This window comes from Micromys minutus (genome assembly GCF_963924665.1).
Source record: "Micromys minutus genome assembly, chromosome: 13".
NCBI classification, from domain to species: domain Eukaryota; kingdom Metazoa; phylum Chordata; class Mammalia; order Rodentia; family Muridae; genus Micromys; species Micromys minutus.
This window is the reverse complement of record NC_137982.1, coordinates 44,413,210-44,435,490: the sequence shown is the minus strand read 5'-3', so window position 1 is coordinate 44,435,490 and position 22,281 is coordinate 44,413,210. Positions and strand designations below refer to the sequence as shown.

General features: G+C 40.6%; 1 protein-coding gene across 3 annotated transcripts in view; it reads right to left on the bottom strand.

Annotated features, from left to right (window-relative positions):
• DYNC1I2 (dynein cytoplasmic 1 intermediate chain 2) overlaps nt 1-12,555 on the bottom strand; it is a 49,696-nt gene extending 37,141 nt beyond the window's left edge. For 2 of the 3 annotated variants that reach the window (XM_080927266.1, XM_080927268.1), the window contains exons 1-3: nt 12,223-12,512; nt 9,978-10,094; nt 7,251-7,368 (exon numbers count right to left, since the gene is read on the bottom strand). In XM_080927266.1, the coding sequence (XP_080783392.1) occupies nt 7,251-7,368; nt 9,978-10,085 (226 nt within the window). In that variant the 5' untranslated portion in view covers nt 10,086-10,094; nt 12,223-12,512. Of the gene's footprint in view, nt 1-7,250; nt 7,369-9,977; nt 10,095-12,222 lie in introns of all 3 variants that reach the window. The other variant, XM_080927267.1, reaches the window with a different exon arrangement.
• Nucleotides 12,556-22,281: the final 9,726 nt, after the last annotated feature.

The window sequence follows — 22,281 nt, the reverse complement described above, 5'->3', positions numbered from 1 at the left end:
CCATCCCAGACATCCCAAACCATATTCCTAATGCTCAGCGGCAGTTTAAAGCCAAGTGATGAAGAGGACTCATTTAAAACAGGTCTTAGCTATTGTCAGCTGACTAACTTCATCTTGTAACAGTAAATAATGTATCTCAGAAGAAACAACCTGGAAAACGCAAATCACTATTATTATCAAAAGGCAGATGTTAATAGAAAACAAGGTGATAACATTGACTACCACACTGTAATTCAATTAGTATCAGGGGAAAAAGAATATAATAATTATGCAATGGGGCAGTAACACTATACTCTCAGACTTCAACAAACCTCTGAAACAATGAAAGCATGTTCAGGGAGGAGGAAGACCTGAACTCATGAGCTACTAAATCTTAGAAAAGACTCATTTCTGGAATTCATTTTAAAGAACAGCTTGTAAATATAATTGTCTTTGAAAATATCATAAGCCATTAATATGTAGCTTTTGTCAAGTATTTAAAATATAATTTGCTTAGTAAGACAGTGATTTGATCAGACTGCCTTTATTTCAAGTTGTTTATAAAATAGTCTAAAGCAGGTCTGCATTGATGTAGCATGAATAAGCTAATGGATTTAAGCTGCTCAGAAGTTCATGGCAAGGACGGCACGTGCTCCTTTCTCTGAGAACTGGAGAAGCATGAACTGAAAACACCACCACAGCTCTCCTCGTCACATAAACAATTCTGACAAGAGGAACTGGTTTATCCTCGAGGATAAAAAGCTTTGTAAAGGAGGCTTTATTTACCAGCTAAGACCCTGGCTTTCCAAGCACATGAAATTAACATTACTGCTTTAGCCAATGAAGAAATGACTAGAATATTTTTAACCATAAAGATTCTAAAAATGCACTTAGATTTAAAATTAACACTAAGTCTGCAATTCTGCATAGAACCTCAGAGATGAAGGACTATGCCTGACAGAATAAAGCCTCTGGGCATAGAGAAGGTAGGCAGCCATGGAAAGTGAGCACAGAGGTTGAGAATGTTGGCAGAAGACAGTGCGTGAGTGGACAAAATCAGCTTCTGGGACAACCCAAGCCACCAGGTTTCTGAGTTAGCATACCAATACATCCTGAACTCACATACTGTGCTGTGTCTCTTTGTGAATGGACACGTGCTCTCAGCCCAGAGCTTAACATCTGCTTTTTTTGTCCTTCTAAGAAACACTGCTTTACATATTAACTCTTTGAAATACTAATGTCTCCATTTACAGTGCCTCTCTTCTGATAATGAACATTGTTCATTATCATAATATTAAGAATATTCTCTTCAAAATTGAGAATATTATTCATTATTATAACATTAAAATATTTCTTCAATACAGACAATTATATTACTGTGATAATGATATTGTTAAAAATATTTTCAATATAATTTAGAGCATTACATTTTTAAATAGAGTTGATAAAAAATAATTTTGTAAATTAAAATATCATAAAGAACCAACAGGGTTGGAGTGGTTAAGGCTGGCTCAGTGGTTAAGAGCACTGGCTGCTCTTCCAGAGGTTCTGAGTTCAACTCCCAGCAACCACATGGTGGCTCACAACCATCTGTAATGGGATCTGATGCCCCCTTCTGGTGTGTCTGAAGACAGCGACAGTGTACTTACATACACTAAACAAACAAGTAAACAAATCTTAATATTCCTTGTCATGAAAGTTTTAAAAAATTAAGCTACACTTGAAAAGACTGACCTGGCAACGTGGGCAGTGTTCTCTCTACAAGTCTGACGGAAAACACCGGGGAATTACAGAACTCAGAAGGGGAAATGGCAAAGCCAAGCTTAACCAGCAATGCTGCGCTGTGCTGAAACTTAGCTACTAGACATGCTCACCTACAAGTTAGAACATTCATTTTAGGCAATATGTGAGTTTCAATTTCTGCTATTTATTTGTGTACAAATATGTCTTTTTTCATATTTATTTTTATTTTGTATGTATGTTTGGCCTGCATTTATATCTGTGTACAGTGTGTGTGTTCCATGCTTATGAAAGCAGGACGTGGGGTGATGTATCCCCTCGAACCAAAGGTAATGTACAATGTCTTAAAGAAGGGTGTCTTTTGTTTGGCCTTTCCAAGTAGAAAGACATGGTCTAATAAAATCTGAACAAACATTTAAGGGCTAGTCTGTGCTGGCACCATGGATAAAAATGTGAGAGATTCTATTCCTAAGAATATCAGACAAAAACCAATCAAATGGCCAACAAAACATCAATCTACCAGCAAATGTATGGAGCTGTTTTATTAGTGACATTGAAAAACAATGGTCAATCGTGGTAGTGTCACATTAATCCCAGCATTTGGGAGGCAGAGGCAGGTGGGCGTCTGTGTGCTCCAGTCCAGACAATACTACATAGTCAGACTCCATCTCAAGAGAAAAAATGTTTTAGTAGAATAAAAAGAAAGAATCATGTTAAATAGTTTTGAACAGTAAATTTCTAAACTTTAAATATGTTTAAGTTACTTTAGTAATTTTGATAGTTTCACATTTACATATATGAGTGTTTTCCTGACACCTCATGTTTGCCCAGTGTCCTCAGAAGACAGAAGAGGGAGCCTGATCCTTCAGAACTGGAGTTACAAATAGTTGTGAGCCACCATGTGCGTACTAGGAATTGAACCTGGGTCCTCTGCAAGAGTAATGAGGGTTCTTGACTTTGGAGCCATCTCTCCAGTCCCAGGGTTTTTTGCTTTATTTTTTAAATTGTGGATTATGAAAACAACAATAATAGCAACAACTTTATCTGTATTTTGTATCTTTATAACAAATTATAAGTAAGCAGTGGGTACTAATATTGGGGCTATAAGTGTATGGTTTAGGGTTATAAAATGCATTTTGCTAAATTATTTTTTAAGATTTACTTTTAATTATGTGTATATTTATGCGGCAGTACGAGCACATAAACGCAGGAGCCCCAAGAGGCCAGAGGAGGGATCCAATCCCCTGAAGCTGGATTACAGGTAGTTGTTATCTACTTGTATGGGTGCTGAGAACCTAACCCAAGCCTTTGGCTAGAGTTAGACAGTGTTGCCTGCCAAGACATCCCTCCTGTCCTCCCACCCCTTCCCCACTTTTTCCTCTTGTTTAAAGGCAACAAGATCACCATAATGTGTTCAGCCCTTTATTAGTTTCATTCTGTAAAGTCAGCTAAGAGAAGGAAAATAGTTTAGAAATGATAAAGGAAGAAGAGGTAGGATCTGGCTAGGAAACAGAAAGCCTAAATCCTGAACACTTCCGGCCACAGTAGCTATTTAAAGATATTAATTCTGTGTTGATCAGCTTATGCTCTTTTGGCAAACAATCTCATATGCCTTTACATTCTTTCAATTTCTGAGTAACTACAGTAAGCTAAAATACACTTGTCTTGAAGCTCCAAGCCTGCTTACTGTTACCCTGCACTGCTCTGCTTTGGCTAAATCTAACATTCTGCTCTTATAGGCAGCAAAAAACTCCAAATGCTCTCATGCCAAATAGCAAGCTGATATTTAACCAAGAAGATGCTGAGGCCAGAGAGATAACCCAGTAGTTAAGAGACCTTGCTGTTTTAACAGAATATGCTAGCTAGTTTATGTCAATTTGATTGAAGCTAGAATCATTTGAAAGGAGGAAGCCTCAATTGAGAAAATGTCTCTATAAGATCAAGGCAGATTAAGTGTAGTAGGCAGGCAGGCCTATAGGGCATGTCTTAATTAGTGATCTATGAGAAAGGCCCATCCCATTATGGGTGGGCCCACCCGTGGGCTAGTGGTCCTGGTGCTATAAGAAAGCAGGCTGAGCAAGCTTTGGGAGCAACACAGTAAGCAGCACCTCCTCATAGCCTGCAGCAGCTTTTGTCCCCAGGTTCCTGCCCTGTCTGAGTTCCTGTCCTGACTTCCTTCATCTGAAAAGTGATGTGAAACATAGGCTTTAATTATCCCCCCACCCCCGCCCCCAAAATTGCTTTGGTCATGGTATTTCATTACAGCAATATATCTCTTACTAGGCCTCAAAAGATCACAGTTTGGTTCCCAGCACCAATTTGGTGGTGCCGCCCTTTTCTGACCTCTATAAATAGCAGGCATGCACATGGTGCACATACATGCATGCAGGTAAAACACTCACACATACATGTAAAAAATAAATAGTAAAAGTTAAGATCTTTCAGTAGCCACTCACATTTATGAAATACGTTTTCATTAGAAAGAAAAAAAGCACAGCTATTTACACTCTTTCCATAGTTTAATTTAGCAAAAATGCCAAACTAATGGTTTGAAGACTAACAATATTTTTTCCTTCATTCTGCCCTTTTCTCTCATGTTTAACCTTAGAACAAAACAACAGCCCACAGAAAGACTAAGCCAGAGAGCTTGGCCAGTAAGGATGAGTGCTGCAAGCCCGAGGCCTGACTTCTGTCCCCAGCACCCATGCAGGCAGAAGAAAGAACTGACTTCACAAGGTCCCCACCCCGCCCCAGATAGGAGGAGAGTAAACAGACTCTATCAGAGGAAAAGGACAGCAGGGAGGACCTCTCCCCGCTAAGACTCAGTCTAAGAATGCATGTACAACACGGGTACAACATGCCACCCTGTGCTCACCTGCCTCGGCTAAAGCCGTTTCAGTTCTAGTTAAGACAAAACCACGCTGTAAATGGCTAGACAGGACTGACTGAGGTATATTTTTCCTTTAATCAACTTGTCTCAGAGTTAACTTTCAAAACTCAAGTGTCACCAAAGAAGGCTACAACATCCATGACTGAGGGCCAGTTGCAGCTCTGATAAACCATTTCTTAGACAACCCCTCCAGACTCAGCCCAGGTATGGTGCCTAAGTTATCACTAATTCTTTGCAGCTCCTACACAAATGCACAGGATCAGTAATTCCCATGGGTGAAGAGTGAGACGAATTTGCTGTATACTTCCAGGATCTGAAGACTGTCACCATGGCACTGGAAGACAGCCTGGTTTGAAGCTACAGCAGAAGGATTACTAAATTAGATCAGATTCCGCTAAATGGAAATAACACAACAATGGTTCCTATAGAAAGACCTGAGTGAGAATGAATTTCCTTGACTTATGCTAGATGCAGCCTATGTTTAGATTCTATAGCCTAAGTTTCTGTAAAGGGAAGTACATCTATTTTCCTAATAATAACGCTTATCTTGGAAAAAGGCTTTTTGTTTTGTCTGCCTTTCTAAAGACTAGTAAAGGTTTCTTAGTTGTTGCTTTGCTTTGACTGTGTTAAAAACAAAACTCTTCCATCCTACCAGGACCTTGTATCTATCACCTGGCCTCTACCCACTTTCTGCTCCGCCTCTCTCTGGCTTATTACACTGCAACCACAACAAGTTCAGCCAAGGCTAGCTTTACCCACACAAGCCCAGCCAAGACTAGCTTTATCCACAGACTTGCACCCACTATTCCCTCTACGTGGATTGCTCCCACTTTCAGCCTTAGCCATGCTGGGCTTCTTCTGACCTTCCTGTTCTTACCAAGCTCTTTCTGAACGCCTGATCTAAGGCAGCCCTCAGTCTCACTCTAACATCGCCACAATAATCCAGCTCCCTGCAGGAACCCTGCAAAGCTCTAGTCTATACTCAGACAAGCCTGGCTTATCAAAAGTACTCAATATTTTTTTAATTAATGAGTGGATGGGTAATATTTTTCTTTAAAAGCTGTAAAACTAAGTATTATAAATTCATGTAGGAAAAGAATTAGAAATAGAAAAAGAGGGCAAGCCCTCCCACCCACATCTTCAAAGAGTGATCTTTCAAGAATCAGTAGAAGCGGGCTATGAATTAAGACATATAAGCAACTAAATTCAGTGAAATGGAAGTTGGGGAGGGGGTGGTGTGGGGGATTCATAGAAGAAATCCAAAACCCAATGGCACAAAAAATAAGAAAACAAGACCCTTTCAAGGCCTGTACTACTCATAAGTGGTGTGGCTCAGTTACTAGGATAATACTAGGAAAAACTAATTGAAATAATTTGTTTTTAAAGTCAAAATACATGGCATAGGATTATTAAAGACATAAAAATTAATGTGCTATAGTCTTCAAATTCTATCAATAAAGAAAAAAACCATAAGCAGGAAAAAGTAACAATGAAGCAGATGCTGAGAAAAACTAGCCTTGTCACTTTAAAATCTTTTAGAAATAAAGGTCAGTTTTACTAAGGACAGTTATGTTTCACAACAGACACACTGCAGTTACTGCCTCTGATATACATCCCCTATGCCAGATAAAATTAGCCTGCAGCCTAGGTATGATGGTACATACCTATAATCCCAGCACTCAGAGGGCCAAGGCAAGAGGACTGATTTAGTTCAAGGTCAGACTGAGCAGAAAACCCTGTCTCAACAGTCAAATCCCAAACAAAACCCCTCAAATCATGAAAACATTGCTAAGGAGACAGCTCTGCTCATAAAGTGCTTGCTGCACATGTATGAGGACCTGAGATCTAGCCCCAGGACCAGCTGTGGAGATGGAGACTGGTTGAGCCTTAGACTTATTGGATAGCAGCCTAGTCTACTCTGAGAGCCCTGGGTCAGGAAGGTAGGTAGCAACCAAGGAACATCTCCCAAAGTTGTCTTCTGTCTTCTACATGCATGACACCTACCCAAACACACAAAAATATGCCATTACACACACAAACACAAAATAACCTTGAAGTGCCAGGTCCCTAAAAGATAAAATGCCACACTAAAATACATTCTCTGTAGCAGCACCTAACACAGAACTACATTACTTAAATTAGCATTACATGCTTTCAGATACGTAACTAGACAGTTCCCAGTTTCTCTTCTACGCAGCCTATAGGTCTGATATAACTATCAAGATCAATAACACAGGAAAAAAGGCCAAGACCAAGTGAAATTAGTGCCAAAAGAAGCAACAGTGTTATGTGTTTTCTGGAACTGAGAGAGTACTATTCATTTCTCTCCCAGCTCCTTCGTTCTGAGTACTTTGACTTAATATACCTTTTCTTAGCCTAAAAAAAGGAATATAAAGTTAAGATTAGGAAATACTCATCTTTAAGTTAGCATAGTATTAGTAGGTATTAATCTTGATTTCCCAAACAAATAAGATAACTCTGTACTGATATATCTGGGAAAAAAAGGAATTTCAAGCAAATGGTAATGCTTTGAGACAAATAAAATATGCAAAAGATATCAAGCCAATACACAGAGCTTGGATATGTCTGAGCTCAACAGAATATATGCCTATCTCTAATGAAGAGGTATACTGGTCCTTACCAATAGGGGAGTCTGTAGTGAGCCCCATGCTCTGAAGCAATGCCTCAGCTTCTCTTCTTTTTTTTTCAAGATCAGACTCTTCTTGCACAGAAGCAGCAACTTCCTTCTTCTGATCAGTCTAAAATTTTAAGTCAGAAACTCAAGTTAAAGTATAATATGAAACACTTCTACATGTATGTGTGTGTATAATTTTTAAAGTTTTCTTTTTCTTTCACTTATGTGTATAGTGTTTTTCGTGTATGTATGTATGTGCACCACATGCTTGCCTGGTACCCTAGGAAGCTATAAGAGGAAGCTGGATCCCCAGGCTGAAGCTACTAATATTGTGAACTGTATGCATGTGAGTGCTGGGAATTAAAACTGGTCCTCTGGAAGAGCAAGCAGCCTGTGCAATGAACTTCTAGAATGAAATTAGTTTTAATATTAAAGTTCTTTTTAAAATCATTCTTACTGCATCCATATCTATATATCAAGCAGTCTCCACAAATATATTTCAAAAAAGCCAGGAATGGTAGCTCTTGTCTATAATCCCAAAGGTTAGTGGGCAGAGGACATCCTGGTTTACAAGTTAAATTCCAGGTCAGCCAAGGCTATATGGCAACGGTCTGTCTTAAAATACATATATAACTTTTTTAAAAACAAATACATGTCTAAAAAGTAGTCAACTTCCAGTTCTCTGTCTTATGAATCTGGTGAGCACAGACAAGTTGGGAGTCCCCAACTCTAGTGGTACAAAAACATACAAATAAGTTTTGACAGAAGGGAAATGAAAGGGATTTAAGATGTAAGAATTAAGTAAATAGATTAATTTTTAAAGTTCTACATAAAACTTTCAGTGAATTTATATAAAGAATATTTATAAAAAACCTTTCCAGAGAGGCTGAAGAGATGACTTGATGTAAGAGTCCACACTGCTCTTACACAAGATCCAAGTTTAGTTTCCAACACCCATGTCTGGCAACTCACAACCACCCTAACTCTAGCTGCAGGAGAGCCAACAGGCTCTGGACTCTTCCTTGGGCATCTCTACCCATGTACACACATGAACACAAGGTAACTGTTAAACATCTGAAGAAAATTAATTTTTAAAAGCTATAGATAATAATTTTTATTATATCTGGTTATTTGTGTTTTCATGCTACCCATGCTGGCCTCAGCTACGGACTTACGAGGTCTTCCCATCTTAACCTCCAAGTAGCTAGAGGTGCACACAAGTGCCACTCGAGCCAGCTCTTAGGTCTGATGGCAACAAAAACACATAGCTGGAACTGGTTAAAAACACATTTTTTTTTTAATAACACAAAACATTTTGTTAGAAAGATTTTGCCAACTTTTATTTTAGCCATTTATACATTTGAATTTTAGCAAAACCTTCTAGCTACACTGGACAAATCTAACATTCTTAGAGCATAAAAATATCAAGAAAATCTTAAGCTTTCAATGAGAACCTTGTCAAGTTTGTAGCCAACTATTATTTATATACTGATTGATTTTCCTTGGTCATAATATTCTTATATCATATTAGCTTATTGTCATCGAAACACAGCAGGAAGAGGTCCCGTTGCCAAGCTGAGCCTTTGCTGTGTGCAGTACAGTAGACTGCTTACCATTTCACTGTCAGAAGACTAAGTCAGACGTCAATCTGGTTAGACGTATACCTTAGAGGCCACTTACAGCCACCCATAAAAGACAAACTCAAGTTTGCTCTCAATATTGGCTCAACAGTTTACGGCTATAAGTACTATATGGACTGACTCTGCCAGTCTGAACCATGCTCTTACCAGTTAGTTGGGACCAAATAGTCAACCCACTTCTGGGTATCTGTACTTGGAAAGGTAGGAAACAGTCCAATTACAGTCTTTCCAAATATCTCAGCAATGCTACACATGATTTTTGAGTCACTGTGATAAACTCTGCTTTTTCTGACAACGCTTTTTCTCTAGGTCCTGAGAGAGGTCCAACAGTCTTCTTGTAGTCCTGGCTATTACTTACGCATTTATATTCACAAACTTTGTAAGACAAGTACACTTTGTGCAAGTTACATTATACTGGCCATTTGAAATGTGTCTGTGTACACAAATCTGCCCAAAGAGATGCAATTAGGAACAAAGTATAAATATCAAGGAAGAGCAAGTAAAATATGGCCAGCTCAAAGTCAACATATATTTGTAATATTATAGTATGTGCTAAACAAAATCAGAAGATAAAAGTAACTTTTTGGTACTATTAAATCTACTGCTCAGTAACCATATTTCAAGGACTAACTCATGACAAATGTTAAATATATAAAATGTTATACTCAAATAAATTGTTATACATATTTCAGTTTGCCAATAATATCAAATTATCTGGACAATGAATTTGTTATGATACACTAATTTATTTTAACCATCCATATATGTGTGTGTTATCTTAATGGAGATGCGTACTATAATGTACTATAATGTGTACTATAATGCAGATGATCCTTACTTTGCCTAGAAACTGTATTTCTAGAAGACTAAATTTAATTTCTATAACTCAAATCTTAGAGATGCATCAAGTCATACGAAATCCTTTCAGCCCATCGCCCTGCACCAGTTTCATAATCTTCATGTACCCGGATTCAAAGCAAGGCTCACTGATGCTGCGCTGGTGTCAGCTTGGGACATGCAGTGGCTCTGACACTATTACAGAACGCCTGTATGCATATGAAGGCTTTTGTTTGATTGAGTGAACCAAACATACTTCCTTTTTTTTCCTTTCCTCTTCTTTCCTCTTCTTTTCTTCTCTGATTTGGGCCAACCGTTGCTTCTTACGTTCCAGCTCAGCTTTTAATTCACTTTTGTCCGACATGGTTGCGACCTTTAAAAGCACACCAACATTTAAAATAATCATTACATTGACTTAAAACAACAAGCATCAGGCTTAAAAAAAAAAAAAAAAAGAACTTCAAGAAGCGTCCCAAAAAGCTAAGAATTTCAATGGTACCCATAGGGAACATCAAAGTCCTACTTTTAAAATAATAAAAACATATATATATATATATATATATATATGTACACACACACACACACACATATAGTGTTAAAAAAAGGTAAGACGAAATTCTAAACAAATGTACATACAAATACTTCCTGGAACTTGAGCGCAATAGTCAGTACATGGTAAGTGCTTTCATGTCCCTAAGCCCACATTAACAGCGTGTCACTCTGTAGCCAGGCTGGCCTTGAAATCACAATGGAACCCTGGGGGTCCTCATAGCAATTCTCCTCAGACTCCAGTGTGCCAGAGTCAGCCAGCACCCAGATTCCATGTCTTCTGATGACTCTGGATTGGAGCACTAGATAATAAAGGTCCTAACTAGTACTTAAAACAAATACTAGTTGGCTTAAGTCCTGGCAGAGTCTGATGCTCACACCTGTAATCCTAGCCTCCTCGAACTGAGGCACAAAGATCCTGAGTCCCAGGTAGCCTGGGCCGTACACAGCAAGACAAGCTTTTAAAGAATGTTTATGTCATCAGCTATAAAACCAAAACTACTATCAGGATGTCTGTGTTTTATTCCCAGTAACTTGATCAAACACTGAATGGCTAAACAGAAAATACCTAAAAATTATTTTAAGTTCTATAAATGTTCCATAACAATTAATCAAACAATATTTTTCCACCTTAACACCTTCTTGTGGCATTTTTATATGATTATCTCTATGGGCCTGATATGTTCCACAGTAGACAGTTTTCTTGCTGAGTCCGGGGCTGTGTTTTTGTTACCTTCACAGCATGGCAACCTTAACACTGAGCTGATAGTGGCTAAATGCTTCATCTGCAAAGTAGATGGAATTACAGAAACGACCATCATACTGACTCCAAGGAAGGAGTGAGGAGCTAGGAGCTTTCTGAACTAGAAAGGTAGCCTAGAAGCCAGGACCTTGTTACCTTCTCTACATTACTGGTTTAATCTTTGTCAGTGTCTCTCTCTATATACAACTGCAGAACTAAACGCTTTAGATCAAGGAAAACTGGGTGAACAGCCTCTTGAAAAGTTTAGGATCACAGTAAGTAAGTAAGGACAAGTTGGTAAAGAGGCAAAATCCACCTATGAAAATGAAAAAAATTCTTCTATGTAAATGAAAAGGAGGAATTCTGGTTAGAGTGCTTCAGAAACACAGGACAGTGGGTAAAAACTGGTGAGCAGGTAACAGGGGAAATTCCTTACACATACTTCCAACCAGGTCATTTGAACAAACTCAAAGCAAAGCTTGTGTTTCTTCACCCACCCTTTTCAGGCCTCCAAAAAGTTGCATACTGTAAGGGCTGTTGAAGAGAGTTTCCATACATATTATTACTCTGTGTGATAGTATTTGTACGATTATGTATTATGTATGCTAAATAATACGCATAATTTTCTGTTTAGAGTCAATTGTCAACAAGTATTCCATACTGCCTGCTCTCTAGTTTAAAGAGAAACATCTTCCGTCAACCATAACTACTCTGTCCCGCTGAAACATAGGCGATTAGTTAACACCCTCATTCTCAGACAAGCCAAGGCCTCTGCCCCGTGGCTGACAGGTTCATTTTCTTAAAACTCCGGAGAAAGGAAACTGTCTAGAATGGTGTTTACAATCTCAGAGTTCGATGATCTCCAACACACACGCTAGGTGTCTGGTCATGCTACCGACTCAAGTAGCAGTGACCTTTATTAATTAAAAAACAAAAACAAGCAAAGCTTAAGGAATTACTTTCTCCCTGGGCTTAAGGCCAAGAGGGTGCGGTCCAGGCTGGGATGTGTCCCAGGAGCGCCAGACGGGTGCAGGACAAACCCCGAAGGTCCGTGGAGGATTCTGAAGGGTTGCCAAGGGCCGCGGTGGCCACCCCAGGCCGCCTTGAGTCACCCGGACCGGCACCGTCAGGACATCGTCCGGGCGGGCCTGCGAGCTCCGAAGCGGCCATCAGAGGCAAAAGGGCCTTGAAGGAAGTGCGGTCGACCCACCTGTCAGGTGGCGGTGTGGAGATAACTTCCTCTGGCCGGTAACTTCCCGGGAACGTCCCTCTCCAACTGTCGCCACCGCAGATCCGCGGTGTCCCAGGCACACAAAGAGGATGGGCGGCGGCCGCTACGGCGAGAGCCAAGGGACAAATGGCTGCGCCGAGACGCGAACTCTCACAGAATCAGAGTCTTTGCCGCCCGACACGGAAGGGCGGCCTCTCAGTGGCTTACCTTTTGTAAAACAGAATCTGACGGGTGAAACAGATACACACCGGACCCGGTGCTCGAAACGTTTCCGCTTTGGCCAAAGCTGGACAACCACACCTCACATCCTGGGGCGGAGCCCGCAACACAGCAGAGAACTACAAGTCCCAGCAACGAGTAGACCTACGTGAGCAAGCGGAGCTCTGTGGGAGTTGTGGGCTCCAGTAGTAGCAAAGCATGCTGGGATATGTAGTCAATTCTAGCTTTCCTGTCCCCAGGACCGAGACCATTTTTTTGCCCTTAAAATGTTAATGAGAACATTCCAGAGCTTGTATTGAAAGGGTTTTCTTCCGTTGAACAGTACTTACAATGCTGTGTGTGTTGCTTAAGGTCTGTGGCCCAACATTAACAAAATCTTAAGAAACCCTGTTTTCCATAATGAACCTGAGAAAAGAACTTTTAAAGAAGTTTATCTATAGGCATGTACCTGTAGATTGATTTCTGGGGGCATGGATTATTGAGGATTCTTGTAGCATTGACACAAGATCTAAATAAAAATATATTGGGACTGGAGAGATGGTTCAGCGGTTAAGAGCACTGACTGCTCTTCCAGAGGTCCTGAGTTCAAATCCCAGCAACCACATGGTGACTCACAACCATCTGTAATGGGATCAGATGCCCTCTTCTGCTGTGTCTGAAGACAGCTACAGAGTACTCATATAAATAAAATACATAAATCTTTAAATAAAAAATATTAAATAGATATATATTACATATAAATATAATATATTAAAAATATATTAGCATAAATATTATTCTAGAATTTTATAACAATAGTTTTCTCCTAAAAGTGTTTGGTAAGAAAGCATTTTATACTATTGAATCTTTAATATGTTTAATTTATTATATTATTAATATAATAATATATTATTTTATAATTATTTTTATATATAATAATATATAAAAATTTTTAATATAAAGAAAATTATTAGAATAAGAATTTACCAGAAGCATGTGGGCTGATACGTGACTTGAAAAATTTATTTGAATAATTTAAAACATTATTTAAAGCTAATACCAAATCATTATCTCTCTTATCTTCTAGAAAACTGACAAGAAGCACATTGTTTACATTTAATATTGATCTCAAATGTGAAGCTTGAAATTTCAAAGAAGATTAGTTATGCAAACTTTGTTTTCCTCATTCCAAATAGTTAGTTTCTGTTTAGTCACTTGAGAATTCTTATGAGTGGTCACTCATCATGTACCAGGAACTGCATACCGTAAGAGCTGAAACACTTTCCTCTTCTTGGTGGAGAAACACTGGCTTCTCAGTTCAATTAACTGCTAAGACAAGATTTTGTAACTTAGCCATAGAAATAGGTAAGAAAAAAAAAAAAAACCTTAATGAAGAGATGATTCCAGGTACAAGTCTTTGATTTTGGAAAGTTAACCATGCAAACAAGATGCAGAAAAGTACCATGGTACTGAAGAAGAGGAGGAAGAAGAGGAAGAGAAGAGGAGGAGGAGAAGGAAGAGCAGGAGGAGAAGGGGAGGGAGAAGGGGAGAAATAGGGTCAAAGTACAAAGGTGAGAGAATAGAGCATAGTAGAGAATCAAGAAATAATTCAGAATGTCTGTGGGCTGAAACAACTGAGGATTGAAGCCATAGGAAGTCAAATATACATACAGCCTAGATTGAGACCTGGGGTGATGAAGTAAGATTTTAAAGAGGAGAATAACATGATAATATGTTTTGGATAGTTCTTTAGATGTGGTCTGGAGAAAGGCAGATTTATGGCAAACTTTATGCTAGATTTTGTGCTTTGGGAGTTGCTCTCGCATAAAACTCGAAGTAAGTCTTAACTACAGGGAGACCCCCCCCCAAGTGAGACATGAGAACAGAGTTCATGTAAATGCAAGAGGTTCATTTTCCAGTGGGTCAGGGTCGACCCTCAATCAGCTCCTCCTGGTGAGTGACTAAAAGGTGACCCCAAATGGCTATAACAAGCAGTTTTCATACTTTTTAGGGGTACAGGTTACATCAGCAAGGTTACAGTTTAAACTTATTGGCTAAGCATATTGACCTTTGAGTCTATTGGCTAGCAAGCATATGACATGCATTCGAACTCTATCTGGAACCAGAGGGTCAGGTGACTATCAGTCAGTACATTCTGCAGTTTATCAAGAATGTTCCTGCTCCTCCTGAGAACTGTGGATAAAGAATGGAACTTGGCCTAGTCTTGACCTGAGGTGGGAAGCTGATACTTGCTCTAGTCTTGACCTGAGGTGGTGGGTATAAGGCTGGTTAAAGCCCCTAGGGTTCTTCACTCTTGGCGTCTCTAAGGACTGCTTTGTGGTTAAATTTGACTTAAGAGAAAATGAGGTGTCACACACTTTTAGTCCCAGCACTTGGGAAACAGAATCAGGCAGATCTCTGAGTTCCAGGGTAGCCTGAGCTACATAGTGAGTTCCTGGATAGCCAGGGCTATGTAGAGAAACCCTGTCTCAAAAAAACCTAACCAAAACAAGCAAAAAGGAGACACACCAGACAAAGATACAGCAGCTGGAAATGAAGGTGTTGGGATGGGGGTTGTTGGTCATCTAGGAAATCATTGGGCTGGTTTTCCACAACGGACAATTGAACATCTGAGGGAAAACGGAAGACCTTGGAGAATGAGAAGGTAAGAGCCTTTCTTCTCTGGTTCAGAGTCTACTAACTGGACTGTGGCTAGGGTTTTTTATTAAGCCCCTGGATTCTCCCTTTTCCCCTATTGGCCCCTGTTTAGATACCATCTCCCAACCTGCCTTCTCAATGTTTCTCCTCAAAGTATCTTCTGGGAACAAGAAGCTGCCATCTCAGAGAGCCTGTTTTCGTGTGTGTGTGTGTGTGTGTGTGTGTGTGTGTGTGTGTGTGTGTGTGTGTGTGTCCTTCCACTACAGTGCACATGTGGAGATTGGACTTGCAGGCATTTGCTCTCTTCTTTCACCAAGAAGGTCCTGGGGATTGAACTCAAGGTCATCAGTTTGGCAGCAAGTGCCTTTACCCATAGAGTCCTCTCCTCAGCCCCATCTCATCCCTTGTTGGCTCACTACATCCCAGCTCTCTGAACTTTATCATTTATTAATACAGCTCTCTCAGAGAGATGAAAGAAGAGGAGAGAGAGTTTGGAAGCAGAAGATATGGTTGGAAAGAAACCAGAAACCACGAAGACACAAACTAAGGCATTAGTAGTCAAAACTAGAAAAAATAGATCAGAGAAATGTTAAGGTTATGTTACTACTTTTATAGCAGTAAGACACAGTAGGCATCTAAACTGCCTTTTCTACAGTATACCTAAAACTGCTAGATAAAACACTCTCCTTCTTGGGCCAAGAACTGATAAGGAAATAAAAAGAAAAAGAAAGAAAAATAAATAAATAAAAAGTAAAGATCTGAGGACATTATTTAGTGGCATAGAGTTTGCCTAACAAATGTGAGACCCTAAACTCAGCCCCCAACCCAGAGGAGAACTGAGCATCATAGTTTAACCTGGTGGACATCACAGTCTTGTAGGGTAAGCGCAAGACCAAGAGCCCACTGATGCCTCCCACAAACTAACTTTCAAAAAGAAACGCCCTAATGCATCTTTGATGGAAGAAATCCACCCAACCCCAACTCACCTATCAGTTTCCAGCATGACTTCCTGTGGCACTGGAACCAGGCCATCTCCCCTGAGAAGCCCTCACAGGGATTTGAAGTCTGGAATAGTAGTTCCCAGATAGTTCACAAGCACAAGCAGAAACTTTGGTTTAATGCTGGTGCAGATTTGCTCTCCAGGCTTGGAAGGAGTGGTGAAAACCAAAGACCTCTGAGGGAAGGGGCGCGGGGGGGTGGGGGGGGTAAGCAACAGCTAACCAAAATAACAGGTGGAAAAGAAAGACCCATGAAGACCTCAGTGTTGGAATGACCAGATAATGTAAAATAAAATGTGGTCAGAATGTTGGAAAAATAAGAAGAGGAGCCAAGACTCAAATAGAGCAATGGATAGGAAAGACTCAACCAGAGCTTAATGGGCACATGATAATCCACTTTATAAATATGGATGCCTATTAATCACTACACTACATACACCAGCTACAGGGTAGCTCCCAGTGTCAGTCAGAGAAGCCTCTTCTAGTATGACCATCAAAGCAGATACTCAGAACTCATCAGAGCGCTCAGAGTGAAGCCTGACTGTACAATTTCCCATCCAGCCTGGGGGAAAGATTAACATTCAAAATTGAAGTAGTTTCTTGTGAAGGCATATTGTTTTTGCAGTCATAAAAATTTTGAAAATTCTAAGTAAAATCACACATAGTGTGAGATCAATCTGCATATTTCAATATGCATATGTGTAGACTATTGAAAAGAAAAGGACATGGGATAGTATCAAGTTGAAAAGTCCTTATCTTTGAGGTGCCTGGATTCAGACAAGAGGATTAAAAATAGCCAGTCTCTTAGAAAGGTCTTTCCTGAGTGTGTATTCGCCAATGTCTCATCCCCCACCACACACATACACATCCCAGCATCCAGCACAAGAGAGAGAACTAAGTCACTCAATAGGAGACAATCAGTCTCTCATAGACCATGAAGGCTAATCTAGAGCTCTGACGCCCGGCCATGTTTGCTGCCAAATCTTGACCATGACATCGCAGGCTCATTTTCTGATGTGAGAAAGAATATACTGGTGTCAGGGACAGCTTCAGAGAAGAGGGATAGATGCCCCAGTCAGAGACTGAGAGAGTCTGGACAGAAGTATCACTTTTTGCTTTGTATTCTATACAGGGGAAAAGAAAAAAGTTGCTTCAGCCATTTCCCTTTAAAAAGCAAGCAAGCAAGCAAGAGGGCTAGGGAGATGGCTCGGTGGTTAAGAGCAATGACTGCTCTTCAAGAGGTCCAGAGTTCAAATCCCAGCAACCATATGGTGGTTTACAACCATCTGTATATGGAATCAGATGCCTTCTTCTGGTGTGTCTGAAGAGTACTTATATAACATAAATAGAAATATCTAAGGAAGGAAGGAAGGAAGGAAGGAAGGAAGGAAGGAAGGAAGGAAGGAAGGAAGAGATCAACATCAAGCCAAAGCTTGGCCATTTGTGTTGGAGAGTTGACTTTGTGCTTGCTCAGCTGGGGACTGAAGACTTGTAAATGCATTTAGAAGACAGAAATAGAAAATGTAAGAGAGCAACAAAACCTGGACCATTTTGCCAGGAGAAAATGCCCCAAAGCTGCCGGGAAACTCACTCAGTAGGGATTTGAGGTGTGTCTTCATAAATGGACAAAGCTCACTCATCAAACCCTTGGATGAGCCAGACTGTGTGCATTGCCCTATGGTTTCTGCTGTCTGAAACCTTCAGGCCTTTGAGCAGATGCTGATGCCTCAGCTAACCTTGAATAAACAGAAAGTCCGGTGACATTGGGCTATACCTAACATAACTGTAGTCATCTGGAACTGTCATACAGCCCCGCCCCAACTGTTCCCACCTGATCTGCCTCGGACATGTGGTTTCACGACTCCTGTATGCTGTGAAAAGGGAGACTTCTCAGATGTCAAAAGCTCTTTCCCTTGGGAAGTCTTATAGCAAAACTCAAATCCCCAATAAAATAGACACCTGGGGAAAAAAGAAAGGGGCACAGGGTGCTGGTGCAGCTTCATGCTGTGACCTGGTGCAAGTAACACACACATATGTATCCCTGAAGATTCCACTGGACTCTACCTTTAAGATGGGTCCGCCTTGTGTATATATGGTGTGTGCTCAAGAAATTAAGAACAAACAAAAAGTATCAGTGAAGCAAACTGTCAAAAAAAAAAAAAAAAAAAAAAAAAAAAAAAAAAAAAAAAGTCATGGTCACCTTAACTGGAAGAGGGAGTATTTGAAAGAGTTACAGCTGTGTCCTGCTACCCAGAGCTTCAGGGTCCCCAAGGAATTGTGGGACTCACCATAGCATTTACCATCCATCGCCGACAACCTTGTGATGTGCACTTTCATCACACAGGCTACTGAAAAACTGCATCATTGAGGAAAAGAAAGCTGAGTCTGACAGCAGCACATGAAGCTTTCTAGCAATGGAGCTTTTAAAAAATATCTTTAATTATGTGTATTGTGTGTGTAGGGTGTATACTCGTGAGCGCGGGTGCCCGCAGAGGACAGAGGCATCATTTGGAGTTACAGATGGTTGTGATTAGGTCATGGGACTCGAACTCTGGTCCTCTGGAAGAGCAGTATGTGCTTGTAACTGCTGAACTGCCTCTCCAGCCCCTGCTTATTACACCATTATATATTTACCTCTATTATCACTTGGTTAGATAAACTTTTGTTAAGATGAAATATTTTAAAGTTGAAGATATGTTTCTATGAAGAAATATCTTTCCCAAGATCTTTGCATAAAATGTGTGCTCTCCATCATTTTCCCCACATTAATTAGGGGGCTGTCCAAGATCTATCTCAATTTGCTTATCCAAGTTCACGAGGCTTCTACCTCTGGGACTTAAAGATCGTTCGTCTTTTCAATGTTAATAGCTCCTCTGAGCTGCTCCCAGTTTTAAATTCTTTTTCCCCAAACACTTCACCTTCAGGAACTATATTTGACCCTTTCAGAAGTACTGACAGGAGAAAGGGTTTTCTCCCAACTTTGGAAGTATTCTAACTTTGCCATTTCCTCTGCCAGGCAAGGGAAGGTCTTTAAGAAACTCATGTAGGCGAGTGCTCATGGGCTGACCAGGGAGTCGCTCATAATTTAACTGCATTACTTTTCTATTATCCTTATTATTGTTCTAGTCTGTATTTTTCCTTCAGAGTGTTTGCTGCATTGTTAACGTAATATGGGCTTTTTCCCCATTATTCCCTCTACTTGTCTTGATGCACATATTTTCCCTCTTAGTGTCAAAATAAGGTGATGGGGAATTCGGAGTCCTTTCCGAGCTGAGAATACTTTTGTAATCTGGCAACCTTTGGCACGAAGCACATATCCCAGTGAATGATGGAGCACTTAAGAGTGATTCACCAGTGAACATTACAGAAAATAGGCTGAGGGGCTCAAAAACTCAAGGCAAGTTCCTTCTACTCAGCATGGTGTATATACTGGGCTCTCAGTTTTCTACCCCCTATTATGTGGTTAAGAGAGAGAAGACGATGACGGCTTCCTAAAGTTGCCTCTAATGCACTCAAAACTCTGTTAGGTGTAATAGTTTTAAGAGGCAGGATGAAAACACAGCTAGGAGACCAACACAAAAGGAACCATCTTCAGATAGTGACAGAGAGCCCTCGTTCTTCTACACACACATTCAAACGCCTCCCGTTAGCTGTAGTGGGAATTATGAATGCCCCATTAAATGAGCTTGTACCTTCCAGATGTGGGGAGGGAACGCTCACTCTCCTTGGGTTTCCTATATTGATTTAGAATAAGATCTTGAAGTATATTTTTGCAGAGCTACTCTCGGATGTTCAGTATGTTGTTGTTGAGATATGGGGCATGAAGAACAGCAACTGCTAATCGCTGGACAAAGTGCAGTTAAACCCTAACCACAGAAAATATGTAAAATCCCAGCCAGACCGAGACTGAATTAATTTTCAGGTTAGAAGCATTGACCTGTCATATTCCTCTTTGAATAAATATTTATTCAACATTTTGACCTTACTGGGTCTAGGCAAATTTCAGGGTGGTTAAGATTTTCTACATTAACATGTAAATGAGTTATTAATTATTCAGGATGTTGATTAACAAACATGCCTAGATTTGCATAAAAGGAATGAAATGTAGTTTTACTCAGTGATACTTACAGCCAATATTTCTTTATAGTTACTCAGCCTTGAGAATGTTGTCTTAGCCTGTGTCTGAATATCTCTCTGTGTGTGTATGTATAGGAACAAACACAAGCTGAGAGATAGTTACACAAATGTAACATGCTCTCCTGAGCTTTCTTTTTTTTTTAAGATTTATTTATTTATTATATATAAGCACACTGTAGCTGTCTTCAGACAAAACAGAAGAGGGCATCAGATCTCATTACAGATGATTGTGAGCCACCATGTGGTTGCTAGGATTTCAACTCAGGAACTCTAAATAGCAGTCAGTGCTCTTAACCACTGAGCCATCTCTCCAGCCCTCTCCTAAGCTTTCAAGCTGTATATCTTGATGCCTGCTGGGTATCTCTTACAGATCCCACGGGCACACACACATGTGCAAGGCTTTCCAGCAAGCTGCTTCTGCTGTTGTGAGTCTTCCTCAGTTACTCAATCCATGGGCCACTAAAGCCCATCTTCTTTCAAATCCCACATTCCCACACTGACCAATGTGGGTTCCATCAATGGTACCCACATTACTGGAGGTAACAGAAGGGTCTCTGTAGTGTTGTAGCAGGTACAAACCTAGCATCAGAGCATCCTGAGCACACACAAATGGACCATTGTTGAGATTCAAGATAGCTCCAGGCTCAGAGACTCAACGGACTGGGAAATACTGAGGCAGTGCTAAACAGGGGTAGGGCTAGAGACACAAGATAGAGAAGATGGTTCCTAGAATTAGAAATGCAGGCAAGGACTTGGCATTCACTGAGTAGAACTTATATTGTTCATTGGGACCCAGTTTGTTCCAGGGCTCTGGGTTATTCTTCTTGTCCCAGCTGACATCTGGATTAAACAAGGCCAAGCGCATCACATCCAGTGCTGCTCCAGTTCCCCCTGCTCTGATAAACATGAAGAGAGGAATCAAACTGGGATGCTTCTTGGCTTGCCTGAGGATCTGGCGGAGCATGTTTGCGGCACAGGCCTACCTACATGGAGAGAGGAGATTGGGCTCAGATATGTTCTATATGGTCAAAGAACCTGGATGAAGACCATGAATGGGCAGGGGATGAGGAGGCAGAACCCTGTCTTGTTTAGGCATCATGGTATCTACAACCTGAAATCCAGAATCTCTCTGATGCTCTGATCCTCATGTCTGTCTTAGAGGAGTCTGGCCCGTGGTGGGACTACAAGAAACGGTCCCTGGGGTTTGAATTGGATTACCATGTGATAAAAGTGGTACTTGTTATTTTGGACCTTGCAGACTGAGGGTTAATAAGGCATCATGAACTATGACCTCACCTATTGTGTGCTGGTGAGGTTTGATCAACTTGCCAACAAACTAGAGTCACCTTGGAAAAAAGACCCTCAACTGAAGAATTATCTCCATCTTGACTGGCTGTTTCATTGTTTAATGATCGGTGTGGGAAGGCCCAACCCACTGTGGGCAGTGCCACCCCTGGGCAGATGGTCCCTGATGGTATAAGAAGAGAGAACCAGCTAGAGGAATCCAGCCAGTAAACAGTCTTCCTGTCACCGGTGCTCCAGTTCCTGCCTTGGCTTCCCTCCACAGTAGACCTGTATACCAAGTAAGTCCTTTTCTTCCACAGGTTGTTTGGCCAGTGTTTTATGACACTAGCAGAGAATGAACTGATACACATTCTAATGAGGGAAATTAAAAATGGTGCCCCATGAACAAAACAGTGGGCTAAGATCAGTGAGTATCCTACTTAGAAGCTGTTCCTGAGCCAGGCATGGTGACACACCGGAGAAGCCAAGTGGGGATGGGAGGAACTGTTTATTTCAAATGGATGAACATTGCCCCCAGCCCCCCCAAACTTGTGGGAATACTTCATAGGCAGACTTAAGGATCACAGCATCTGAGTTTCTGTTCTCAGGGCTGAGAATATATTTGTCAAATTTCCATAGAACTCCAGAATTTGGAAGAAATTAGAAACTTCACAAACAGCCTGTTTGGATTTGATCAGTACTTAAGGTGCTGTTAAGACTGAAGCCATCTCATTGAGGAGATCAGTGGGGGTGGTAGGACTCA